Source organism: Phytophthora cinnamomi (assembly GCF_018691715.1).
Source record: "Phytophthora cinnamomi strain GKB4 chromosome Unknown Contig14, whole genome shotgun sequence".
Taxonomy (NCBI): Eukaryota; Oomycota; class Peronosporomycetes; order Peronosporales; family Peronosporaceae; genus Phytophthora; species Phytophthora cinnamomi.
Window position 1 is genome coordinate 1,527,296 of NW_027150947.1, and position 11,554 is coordinate 1,538,849.

Consider the following 11,554-nt stretch of genomic DNA (forward strand, 5'->3'; position numbering starts at 1 on the left):
CACAATTCAACACACTTTTTATCTACTCGTCGTCTCTTAACGATACTGATCCCTTCAAAATTTCTCTAAGAGAGCTTAATCCTGGTATTAACCTTTGTAGCCCCGATTCTTGTGCTATAATAAATTAGCACATTTTATCAAAAGTATCACTATCGTGTTTTTGAGGATTTTCAGCGACGAGCACAGGGCGAAAGCGCGGCGTCTTGGCTTCCTCTAGAGCTATTCACCAGAGCTCGCAAATGGCGATTTTCGGCTTACCTGCCTCGCCTGATCGCATCTCTTGGTTCACCTCGAGTACCCGCACCCGCCCGACAGGTATCCGGACTTACAGTACCTGGCCCATTATATACTACAATCAGAGCGATTCTATTTTTTTTAGGTACGTTGTTGAAACACAGCCATTCTAAGGAAAGTCTGCAGTACATTGTGAATTCTTCTTCAATGGAGCTACCCTCGGTCGATGAGATCGCTATTACATCTCACTACGAGAATATCATCTACCATCAATGGCTTGAGGAACTCCGCGGCGATAGCATAATAAAAGCGAAGTTTCTATGATCGACTGGGTGTTTGCCTTTATTTCATTTATCAGCGTGATGGCACTCTTCTCACTCGTACGAGGTTCTGTTCATAGTGGCCTGACATAGGCGCCGTGGCCCGGTGCAATGTGCGGCAAACTTACTCTCTTTTACGCTTGCTGAGCAAGGTAGGCGGCTCTTTTGGGGTCAGCGGTGCTGTTCGCGACCACAACCACCAACTTCGGGAAGGCCTCCAAGGTGAACGTCGGGGTCGCCCGTTCACGCCAACACAAGAGGCACTAGCCGAAACAGAGAGGCTGTGCAGCTTAGAAGCAGAACTTACTTCATGATAAAATCAGCTTTCCGTGCTTTAGCACGGCTTAGTTATAATATGTACATAAATTTAAAATACACAGTGTATTAGTCTGCACGCACTACCGTAGGTCAACAATGACGCTCATGAGCGTCAAATCCAAGTTGTCGCCTTCACAACTACGCCCACACCTCAATACGAGAACTCCGACACATTGTAGTGGCCAAAAAAGCTCGTACCAAATTTCGGCCTCATGTTTCTCCTAGAAGATGATGACTTTCCATATACGATATTTAGATATAAGGGGTAAATTTCGCCGTAGATTCCGATTTTGCGGTCAGATTTGGCGAATTCGCACTCCTTATACACGATTTTCTTCCTTGAAAGTACGGTCCTCGAGAGCTCAAAAGTTAGGGGAAAGGGCTCCACCCACCAGTAATCCAAATACCAGGATATCACTGGCTCAATCATCAAAACATCTGGACAACATCTGGTTTTCAGGCCACTTGTCAGGGTAAACACCTGACAGAGCCATCGGATTGCGTTTTGAGGATTGCAACATTAGCAAGCATATCAATATCATATTTTAAGTGTCGTCTTCGCTGTCGCTTCCTTCACTCTCATCTGAGATTTGCATCTGCTGGATCAACATTATCAAGGTAAAGAGTGAACCGATATATACCGTTAATAAAGCTTACGGACGCTTGCCTCGGCAGACTCGGCGCTTTGTGAGCCTGCCGAACGTCCCCAACCGTGCTAGGAGGCGTGCCAAGACAGTTGTGAACCAACTCGTGTGTGCGCCACACCAGCGTTTAGACCTCTTTCCGACCTTTGACGAAGAACTTGTAGGCGTTCACAATCATAGTGCGCTCGCCGACACTTCGTTTCTTGCCCCTCGCCACAGATCGACACCTTTCTGTGGAGAAGGAACTATTGCAACTTATAGATGAGATCTTCAGCATTATTTTGAGGGTCGTTTCACCGTCCTACGTCTAATATTAGAGGGGTTACGATCTAAATTCTGGCCGGGTTACAATTCCTGGTACGAGCTTTTTTGGCCACTACAATAGTCCCAAGACGAACGATATCAGGCGGTGCTTGTCCCTGGGCGAAAATATGTGCGTTACAACAACAGTTTTTAAGCGACAGGCATCGTTAGCGCTCCCCTAGGTAGAATCGATTCACCCCTCTTTTCCTTTCCCTCATACAAAATCCAAGTGATCACTGTTGACGATGGTACTGTTGATCTACATGTAATGAGCTTCCCATCTCCACAGTGCAGCGTACCGCAGTGGATGGTCAGTCCGTACCGGTACGAACAGATTGAGCCAGTTTACACTGCCCTGAGTACTGACAAGTCCAAAGTTTTGGCCTTACCCGTATACATGTAGTTAGTTAGGAGCGGGTCGCACCTCTTCTCTTTTTGGCTCTTTTATTGCTAATAAAGTGGAGGTCGGGTCACAGCACATTTTCGCATTTCCCTTAAGAAATTCACATGCGAGTCAGTGTAACTTTTGCTCACAGTTAAGCATGGCCAGCCGCGCAGAGGAAGCCTACGAGTGCAGCGTATATGCCGTCAGAACCAGCCCACGGAGAAGACTTGTTGGGACCGAATCATATCCCAGTCAGCTCGCGGCACGGTATACTGGTGTTGCGGAGGCTCGGGCCGCGTGCGTTTGTCGGAGACGACAGCGGCAAGCACACATATCGAGACCGCTGCGCATGTCAGAGTCGTGTCGTCTGGATTCATGACGGGAGAGAATGACAAATGTTACGATAGATATGTCAATGCGTGTCTATAACAGAAAAGAGACCAATTACCTCTTGTTGGGAGTGTACATGCAAAAAGAGGTGAGGTTGGCGGATTCTCTTTCTGCGACCTCTTTTTTTTGAGTGCGACCCGCCCCTTACGGGACACCAGACTTACAATGCCGAAGCCGGCAAAGTCGTGCAAAGGACAACAAGGACTCACCAGCCAATCATATCCAATCAGTAGAGTTCATCTTTGTATGCCATTTCCTTTTGAGTACTTTATACGAATTTACGTGTGTTTTTTTAAACCATTGGCGTGTTTTATGTCATTTTATCTGCCGGGTTTTCTTGCTCTTTTATGAGGGGGATTGCATTCATGATGCCGGCTTTGTAAGTTGCTGTCTGTACTGTTCATCCTGGGCTTTGCTGGATCGTCAGATTGTTACCCGGCCCGGCCACCGCTTCAGCCAGACTTCTTACCCTCTCGCTCACTCCTCCATCACCAATCAAGAGCCGACATGCGTCTCCAGCGCGGAGTACTGGTGGCTTTCGCATCACTACTAGCTTGCATTGGCGGTGCGTTTACAACTCCAGTGTCGCAGGTGAAAGCTGTAGCTTCACTAAGCTTGCCGATTGAGCCCAACCGACTCGTATATAAAGTCCCTGCCGGGAGATTTTTGAGAGTCGCTAACAACGACGAGGGTGAAAGCGACGAAGAGAGGGCGGTCTCCCCGACTATCGAGAAACTATCAGGTTTAGTGAAGAAAGGCGTGTCCAAGTCTACAGACCAAGTTCGGCTCCAGGTGTGGCGAGCCAAGAAGAAATCAGGAGAGGAGGCCTTCGCTCTTCTAAAGCTCAACGAGATGGGCTTCAACATTTTTGACAGCCCGAAGTTAAAAACATGGATGAAATACATGACCCTGATCAACAAAGAGGACCCAGGACAGGCTATGATCGCGTCGTTGACGGCTCGCTATGGTGACGACGTTGTGGCAAAAATGCTTGTTGAGGCGAAAACTATGCCTAAAACCGCTCAAATCGCCGAAAAACTGGAATCTGCACAGATTCAAGCCTGGACGAAGAAGCATGAGACCGTGGACGACGTCTTCACGCTGCTGAAACTCGATGAAACGGGGAAGAACTTGTTCCGAAGTCCGCAGTTTAGCAGCTGGGTCGCGTTTGCAACCAATAGCGCTCCAAAAAACCCGGAGGTACCGATAATGATGTCGCTATCACCTCGATACAGCGACAAATATCTGGCAAGCATGATCGAACCGGCAACGAAGGTCCCACGCACCGAGAATATCGCTAACAAACTTCAGGCGGATCTGTTGACTCGCTGGCATCTCAACCGGAAATCGTCGGATGATATCTTACTGTTGCTAAACCTCAACAAAGGAGGAGAAGGTCTCATTGCCAGCCCCGAGTTCAACACGTGGGCTATCTACACGGCCATGATCAGCAAGAAGGACCCAGAGGTATCTATGATCTCGACCTTGACGACCCACTACGGCGACGAAGCTCTGTCAGCGATACTGGAAACGTCGAAGAAAGTCCGGGAGACGAAGGCCATGGCCACCGATTTACAGAATGCTCAGTTCAAGAATTGGCTGGCCCAAGAATTCACCCCCACGCAAGTTCTTCATCTATTGGGCATGCAAAATGGATTGCGTGAGCCTAATGCAATTGTCTGGTACGTATACAACGCATTCTACGAGTCGGCCAAGGCGGCCAAGCATAAACGACACTAAGTAGGAGCTACGCGTGGTGCTGTAATATACGCTTCGGTAAGGATATCAAGTGTAGCAAGACAGTGTTCAAACTGTCGAAGCGCCAATGAGCCTGCAGAGCTCACACCATCTTCAGATAAAAAGCCACCCAGAGTAATATAGGAAAGTGCCACGGAAAACTACAAGCTAATGTATCCCTGTAGGTTGTACCTTTAGGTGAGGAAGAAGCACTTCCCAGTTACCTTGGTGTGAGGGGTAAAACCCAAATTGTCAATGGATCGTACTGAGAGTGAAAGTCCATCCAGTTTGATACAGTAGCCGATGCTGTGGCTAGGAAGTCGGATGAAACTTCCTCATATCTATGTTTCCTACGAGTTACACCATTGCAGCTATATTTTTTGTCAGTTTTGCAAGATAACCATCATTTAGATAATTTCCCCGCTTTTTTGGTACAGTAGCAAAAACATTCCGGGCGCGAGCAAAGAGTCTCGTGAGCTAATCGAAGATGCATTCTCACGCCACCTAGAGCAATTATTCATGCCATCAATAAAATAGGCATACAGTGGGTGCCTACCAGAAATACATTACACCCTAAAACTAGATCAGAACTTGCAAAAAATAGCGATGGAGCCTCGTACGCAGTTACGAGACGAAAGACCGTGCCCTTATTGTTTCACCACTGCATAGTCAATACTATTGACTCAATAGACACACTTTCAAACTTGCTTTGAGCCCATAACTTGCACCAAGCTGATGTGATCACGATGGTGTTGAGGAAAAGAGAAAGATGAAATGTACAAGAGCAAAATCTTCGCGAAGCGGCCCGAGGTTATCAAGAACCAGGACAGTCGTCTTGACATGGATACGATTAATAAGCTTGTCAGCGATGAGCACGGGTTCAAGGCGTAAGCCACTACCATTGTGTCATGTAAAGTCTCTTTGGGATAACCCAGCACTGTAGACTTCAAAAATTAGGGGCATTTGGGCAAAAGTCGAAGTACTTCGTAAGAATGGGAAATCAAAGAGAGTTTTGCTTCTAATGTACTGCATGCTGACTGATTTTGTTTTCAAGACCTGCACCTACAAGATGTGCAATTTTTTTTGTGTGCGCTATGTTGTACTACTACAGTAGTAGGCCCGCATACTCGTTATCTCTTCCGGCTACCTTTCTTTCGACTCCGCGACGTTTTCGGGGCTGCTCTCTTCTTCTTGGGGGTCTGCTGCTCCTCTTCCTGCTCGTCTTCTCCGGTTTCTTCCTCGTCGTCGTTACCTTCCTTTTCCGTAGCGGAGTGGTGGAGGGCCTCGCCACCACTGTGATCATCTTCGTCGCCACTACCAGCGCTGTCTGCAGCCACAGCAGCTGCCGCAGCCGCTGCTCGACGTTTTTGCTGACGTGAGCTAGTGCGTGTCGCTGGCATCGAGGGACGGCGTCGACGTGCTGCCGCTGCCCGCTTTGATGAAGCCTTTGACGCTACAGATTTGCTTGCACGAGACTTCGTGTCTGCCTCAGAAGCAGAGGCCTCATGACTCTCTGATCCGCTGACTTCTTCGCTCGCGGAGGCAGCAGAAGCCGACGCTCCGCGTGACCGTTTTCGTGGGTTCTTTGCAGACGGTGACGGAGATGGAGCTGCTGAACCTGTCCCATCACTTGCCAGACTGGTACGCTTCCGGATACGCGTGGATGCACGAGTAGGAGTCAGCGGTGGGAAACCAAAAGAGTCGCTCGCAGCGGTCTTGCTACTTGAATCGTGGCTGTCCGATGCAGTGGCCTCCGCCGACTGGTTCTCCGTTTCATCAGCAGTGGACTCCGCCATCTCCTTGTCCTCGTCTGGTTTCTCTTCTGCCTTTTCCCGAGCAGCAGCTTCCTCTTCCTCTCTTTTACGGGCCGCCACTTCTTCTTCCTTACGAGCGGCAGCTTCTTCCTCAGCTTCTCGGATTTTCTGCAGCAGCGTAGCCTCCTTCTTCACGCTAGCCTTACGCAGCGTCTCAGTGAGCGTCCGCGCAAAGTGCAGCAGCTCCACGCCCTTGCGCCGCGCCTCGGGCTGTTCACGCTGCTCCGCGTCCGTCACCACGTGCTGGCAGAATACATACACCTGCTCTGCGAACTGCGCCCACTCGCAGATCGCACCTCCCGTAACCCGCTCGTGTATCTTCTCCAAGTCCACGTGCTGCTCGGCGTCCTCCTTCGTCTCCTCCCCGCCCGTCGTCGAGAACATCGCCGGGTTCACACTCTTACTCTTCGCCACCGACACGATCTTCGACAAGACATCCAGCAACATGCTCTTGCGCAGCGCCTTCAGGCTCGCCAACGCCGCCTCCGCCTCCTCCTTCTCCGGGTTCTTCTCCTCCTCCTCTCTCTCCCCCTCTTTATTACCCTCCAACTTCTCCTCAACCACCGCCTTCTCCTTCCCACCCACCTCCACCTCCTTCTTCTCTTCCTCATCATTCTTCTCCTTCTTCTCTCCTTCTCCTCCTCCTCCTTCTCATCCTTCTTCTCCTCACTCTTCTCTTCCATCACAACATCCTCCTCTTCTTCCTCCTTCTTCTTCTCCTCCTCCTCCTCCTCCTCCTCATTTAGTTCTGCCTTCTTCACCTCCATCTTCTCGTCAACCTTCTCCTCCTTCTCTTCAACCTTCTCCTCCTCCTTCTTCTCCTCCTCTTTCTCCTCCTTCTTCTCCTCCACGTCCGCCCTGGGCGAGGGCGTGGGCGTCGCGTCGCTGGCGGACTGCGAGGCGTCTCCCTCGCCCTCGTGCGGGTCCTCGAACCTTCGCCTGGGCCTCGTCCTGGGGCGCCGCCTCACCCTGGCCAGGGCCGAGTGCACGGGCGCCGGCGCCGCGCGCACGTCTCTGTCCTCCTGGGCGTGGGCCGCCGCCTCCTCGCGGCGCCGCGCGGCCTCCAGCCGATCCACGAGCGCCGCCAGCTGCGCCGCCTCCGCGCAGGCCGCGGGCGTCCAGAGCGCCAGCAGAGGCGCGAACTGCGGCTCCGGCAGCGGCGCCTCGCCCGCCGCCACGGCCACCGCCAGCGCCGGCAGCGCCGCGTCCTTCTCGCCGGCGCGCAGGGCCGCCACCTCCGCCCGCAGGAACGCGATGGCCTCGTCCAGCTGCGGCAGCGCCTCGGTCCTCATAATTGGAGATCGCGCTGGTAATTGAGGGAATGGGGATTGTTATTTGAGGGAGGGGAATCGTTTTTTTTTTTTTCTTTCTTCTTCTACAGGGGAGAGATATAATTTCATACAGGTCGGGTGGCTGCCAGGGAAGTAATAAAAAAAGTGGTAAGGAAAAAAAAGGAAGAACTGGAACGGCTCCAAATTGCATCGTGAACGACGGAACTGGATGCAACGCCGTTGACGACTCTCATGGGTAGTTATGACAGAAGCGGTTGCCTACCCGACAGTGGGGACTTTTTGGGTTGTTCGAGTGGACTGACGGCGACTGCGGAGAAGTGAAGAATATTCAAGCGATCGACATCATGGTGTTTACCAGCCCACAGTTCTATGTGCGGTAAGAGATTCTGTGCGTGTTGGAGTGTTTTAAGGAGTTTTTACAACAGAAGGAAGTGGGTGTCGAGCTTGCCGAGAAGTTCATTTGTTGGGAATTGAGGAACAGGTCAGAGTAGCATATTGACTCTGGTATGTTTCTACCTGACAATTGGGAAGAAACTGCCGGTATTGCTGCACCGCTATGTTGCTCGAAGTCCGAGCGGCAGCCAGGTGACGCGTTTGTTTGACCAAGGCAAGTGCTACGAGCGAATCGATATCGACGGTTTTATATATAAACTCTTGTGCTATCCGCACAGCGGAATCGATCAGGATCGCTGCTGGTTTTGTCTACTGTAGACGGTTTATCCCAACGAGATCTCTATGGTTGAAACTCGCTCAACCTTTACGCAGTGCTAACAGCCTCGGGGGATTTCGAACTAAAAGGCGAAGGTAGCGAAAACAAGAGATCTGTCTGGTGCCGTATTGGAAGCAGGATGAATTGGAGGATCTGGCTGGAAAAATTGACCATCTACAAGAAGACAACGTTGCCAATCGATACTCTGTGGAAGGTGGAAACTTTCGAAACTTTTTGCTACCGACAGCTACAACCAGCGAATCGGCAAACATTGAGAGACTGTTCGTTGTGCTTGTGTAATCGCTTTTATGCATGCGTCCCACGAATGGGCAAATATGTTTGAACTCAGATTGAAACTGTCTGTGTTGTAGACATTTAGCGGGAAAGTTTGGCGGGGAGAGCGTTCTTGTCTTTATATGGCGAGTATTGCGAAGAGGGGAGGCGAGGAGCGCAACACGATCTTTTACGCTGGAGAAAGACACTTGACATTCCAATCGTTAGGGAGTTGGCTACCCTTCAGCGGGTTACTTTATTATATCTTTTTCCTTGCTATTTTGGCGATTTGGGCGAGGTCTGAAACAGTGATCTTATGATGCCCGCTGTCCTGTTCCAAGAAATGTAACCATGGAATGATATAGAAGCTCCAATCGTGTTCATCATGTTCTCGCCCCTGCACACTTACTTTTTTCGTCTCAGGCATCGTTAGGCCTAGCGATAATGAAAGCACCTGGATGCAAAACTAACAGAAATAATCACTCCGCGATGTTGGCTCGATCATATTCATGGAAGCGCTTGGAGGAGAGATGGAACAAGATTCAAGTCGGTCGCCAAGGCTCGTACTCCATTGAGCGTCTCGAGAGTCTGGACCTATACTGCAAAACCACCTCCCGAATTCGAGTGATATTGGTGTGTTTGTGCACTCCACTGCCGGCGCTAGCTGTAGCTATATTACTGGAAGCCCTGCCATTGCAACCACCATCAGAAGGGTGGTCAGCCAATTGGGTGTTCTGGCTGCGCTTATTCTTGATGGAGATGGTATTAGGTTCTTGTGGAAACTGGCAAACCGCCACATTCGTTCCTGGCGTCGATTTCACACTCTCGAAGCGGGTGATCGTGGCTTTGTTGGTGAGTACCGCGTATGTGGGGACGTGTATTCTTGCCGCGAGGATGATTGGTTTTCCAGTTCCGTTCATGATGCAATTTGGAGCCGTTCCCGTTGGAATTTATACGCCGCTGATGATTCGAATAGTCCTGGGTCCCGCTTTGTTCGCACAGGACTCACCTTTTAAGGTCTTGGGCGACAGATACAATCGATTTTTCTTCGCCCATATGACGCTGATCGGTGTGTACCCGATCTACAAAGTTCTCTATAGCTTCATGCCATCATCGTATCTGAGCGTCGTGGTCATCATCTTGCCATTATGGAAATTTGCAGCAAAGAAATTTGTGGTGCGCTCTTCACGTGAGCTGGAGGACTGCATACCTGAGTTTGTAGCTTTTTCAGTCGACTTCTTCGGCACGCTTTTTGTATCCGTGTGCATGTATACTTCCGGGTCTCTCTACCTCTCGGGTCTATTCATTTTGACTGACGTGAGCCAGTCGTTCCTGGAATTTCGAGAAATTCGCGGGAATGCTCAGATTTTGCTCGGCTTACTCAGAGATCGATGTGCCTCTCAAATTCGTCTCCAAACCAAAAGCAGCCGACGAATCAGTCTATTGGATACCAACAGCGAGCTTCTGAGTACGCTGACTGCAGTCGTTCGAGAACCCAAGAATTATGAGATCAACACACTACAAGGCGCCCGACTGTGGTCGTGCCTGCCCCATCCGATAACTCAAGAGCAAGCGAATCTGCTCCGCAGGTTAGAAGAGTCAGGCGTTTATGGACCGGCAAATGCATCGAGAGCAACAACATCGATGAGATTACGGCAACCCCACTATCGGTACATCCAACCACCACACATTGCGGTTGCTCCTTCATCTGAGTCTTTACCGGAAAACGCGGGGCTCGCAGTTACATCTGAAGACACAAAGAATAGTAGGCGGCCAGAAAGATCGAAGATGCTGACACTGCAGGGGTTGCAACTGTTGTTCCATTGCGAGTATTGGGCACTGGTGAAATACGTCGAGTGTGTCGTTCCACTCGTGTTCGCAACCTACAAAATCACGCTTTTGCACCTTCCAAATGCTGTATATTACCCAAAGAGCGATACACAATGGGGCGGGCCCGCTTTTACGAACCTCGTGGCGTTTGGGCTGCTGGAAGTTGCCACGTTCGTCTTGTTCAACGTCTTCTTCCAGAACAAATTTTCCTTTTCAGCGTTGTACCAACTTGCGTTTGTGCTTGAAACTCAGCTTTGCCCAGTGCAGGCTCATCTCTTCGTCGCCCTCTTACTTCTGCTACAGTACGAACTCTTCCACTTTGGTAAGCACAGTGTGTAAAGCTCAATCATATTATCATGGTCTAACCTAGTGTTGCGACGCTCCCATGCACAGGGGCTGATTTTACTCTCGAGTTTGCGTGGCTCAAGGACAAGCATCAGTAGCCATTGAGTTTTTGATAAGAGCAACAAGAATGCATCGCAGAAACAAGATGGTGTATGTACCGCGAAGATTACATGGGACGAAAAGGCCACGGAAGGGTCTTGCTGTTATTGTGGTGCTGGGAACTAGCACAGGTAGCTGTCAGCGGTTTGTCAGCATAAGAGTGTACGACACTGTGATCGCGGGTGATCAGCGGAAGCGCGAGACTCGCTTAGGATGCGTTAATATTTTTTCTAGACACAGCGCCTGACCACCCAGGACAGTGGTGGGAAAAGTCATACACTAAGACGTATCAATGAAAATATACGGTCAAGGCACTGTGCTACGGTAGTACCGCTACCAGTACTACAATAAAAAACGTCTGTAGCTACAAAAAACGTCTGTAGCTACTGATAAGAACTAAAGGATACACGTACACAGCCTCTCTCGACGTCAATCCATTTCTAGGAGCTGATTAACCTCCGTTGGCTTAGTTGGCTTACCCTCCGAAACACCGGGAACGCCAAATTCGTCAGATCCAAGAACACAAAACCAGTTGTATTCATTTTGCGTAAGGGAACAGTGTCTCATGTAAAAAAATGATGTCGGTGCAGCCACCAACGGCTTTATAAGACAGCGTCTCCTGCATCCACTGCATTAGGTAGAAACTAATAAGAGACTCCTTGATAAAGGTTGCTCAACGTTGAATTTTTGGCGTCAAACCCTTCTGGACCAGAGGTAGCCACTCTGAGAAGGACCATTTGAAACAAAAGCATAATCATTACTGTTGGAAATACAGATTCGGGGGGGGGGGGGGGGGGGGGCTATACATGCTATCGTGTCGTCGAAAGGGGGATCTCGTACCAAGAAATGGTTGGGCGATTT

The 11,554-nt window shown here is 50.0% G+C and overlaps 1 protein-coding gene across 1 annotated transcript; it reads right to left on the reverse strand.

The window, feature by feature from the left end:
* Positions 1 to 5,461: 5,461 nt before the first annotated feature.
* On the reverse strand, positions 5,462 to 7,437 carry IUM83_01283 (TKL protein kinase; the record flags this gene model as incomplete). Its single annotated transcript, XM_067925126.1, has 2 exons — positions 5,462 to 6,747; positions 6,816 to 7,437. 2 exons carry the CDS (start codon positions 7,435 to 7,437, stop codon positions 5,462 to 5,464), a joined length of 1,908 nt encoding a protein of 635 aa, XP_067797583.1.
* Between the last annotated feature and the right edge of the window lie 4,117 nt (positions 7,438 to 11,554).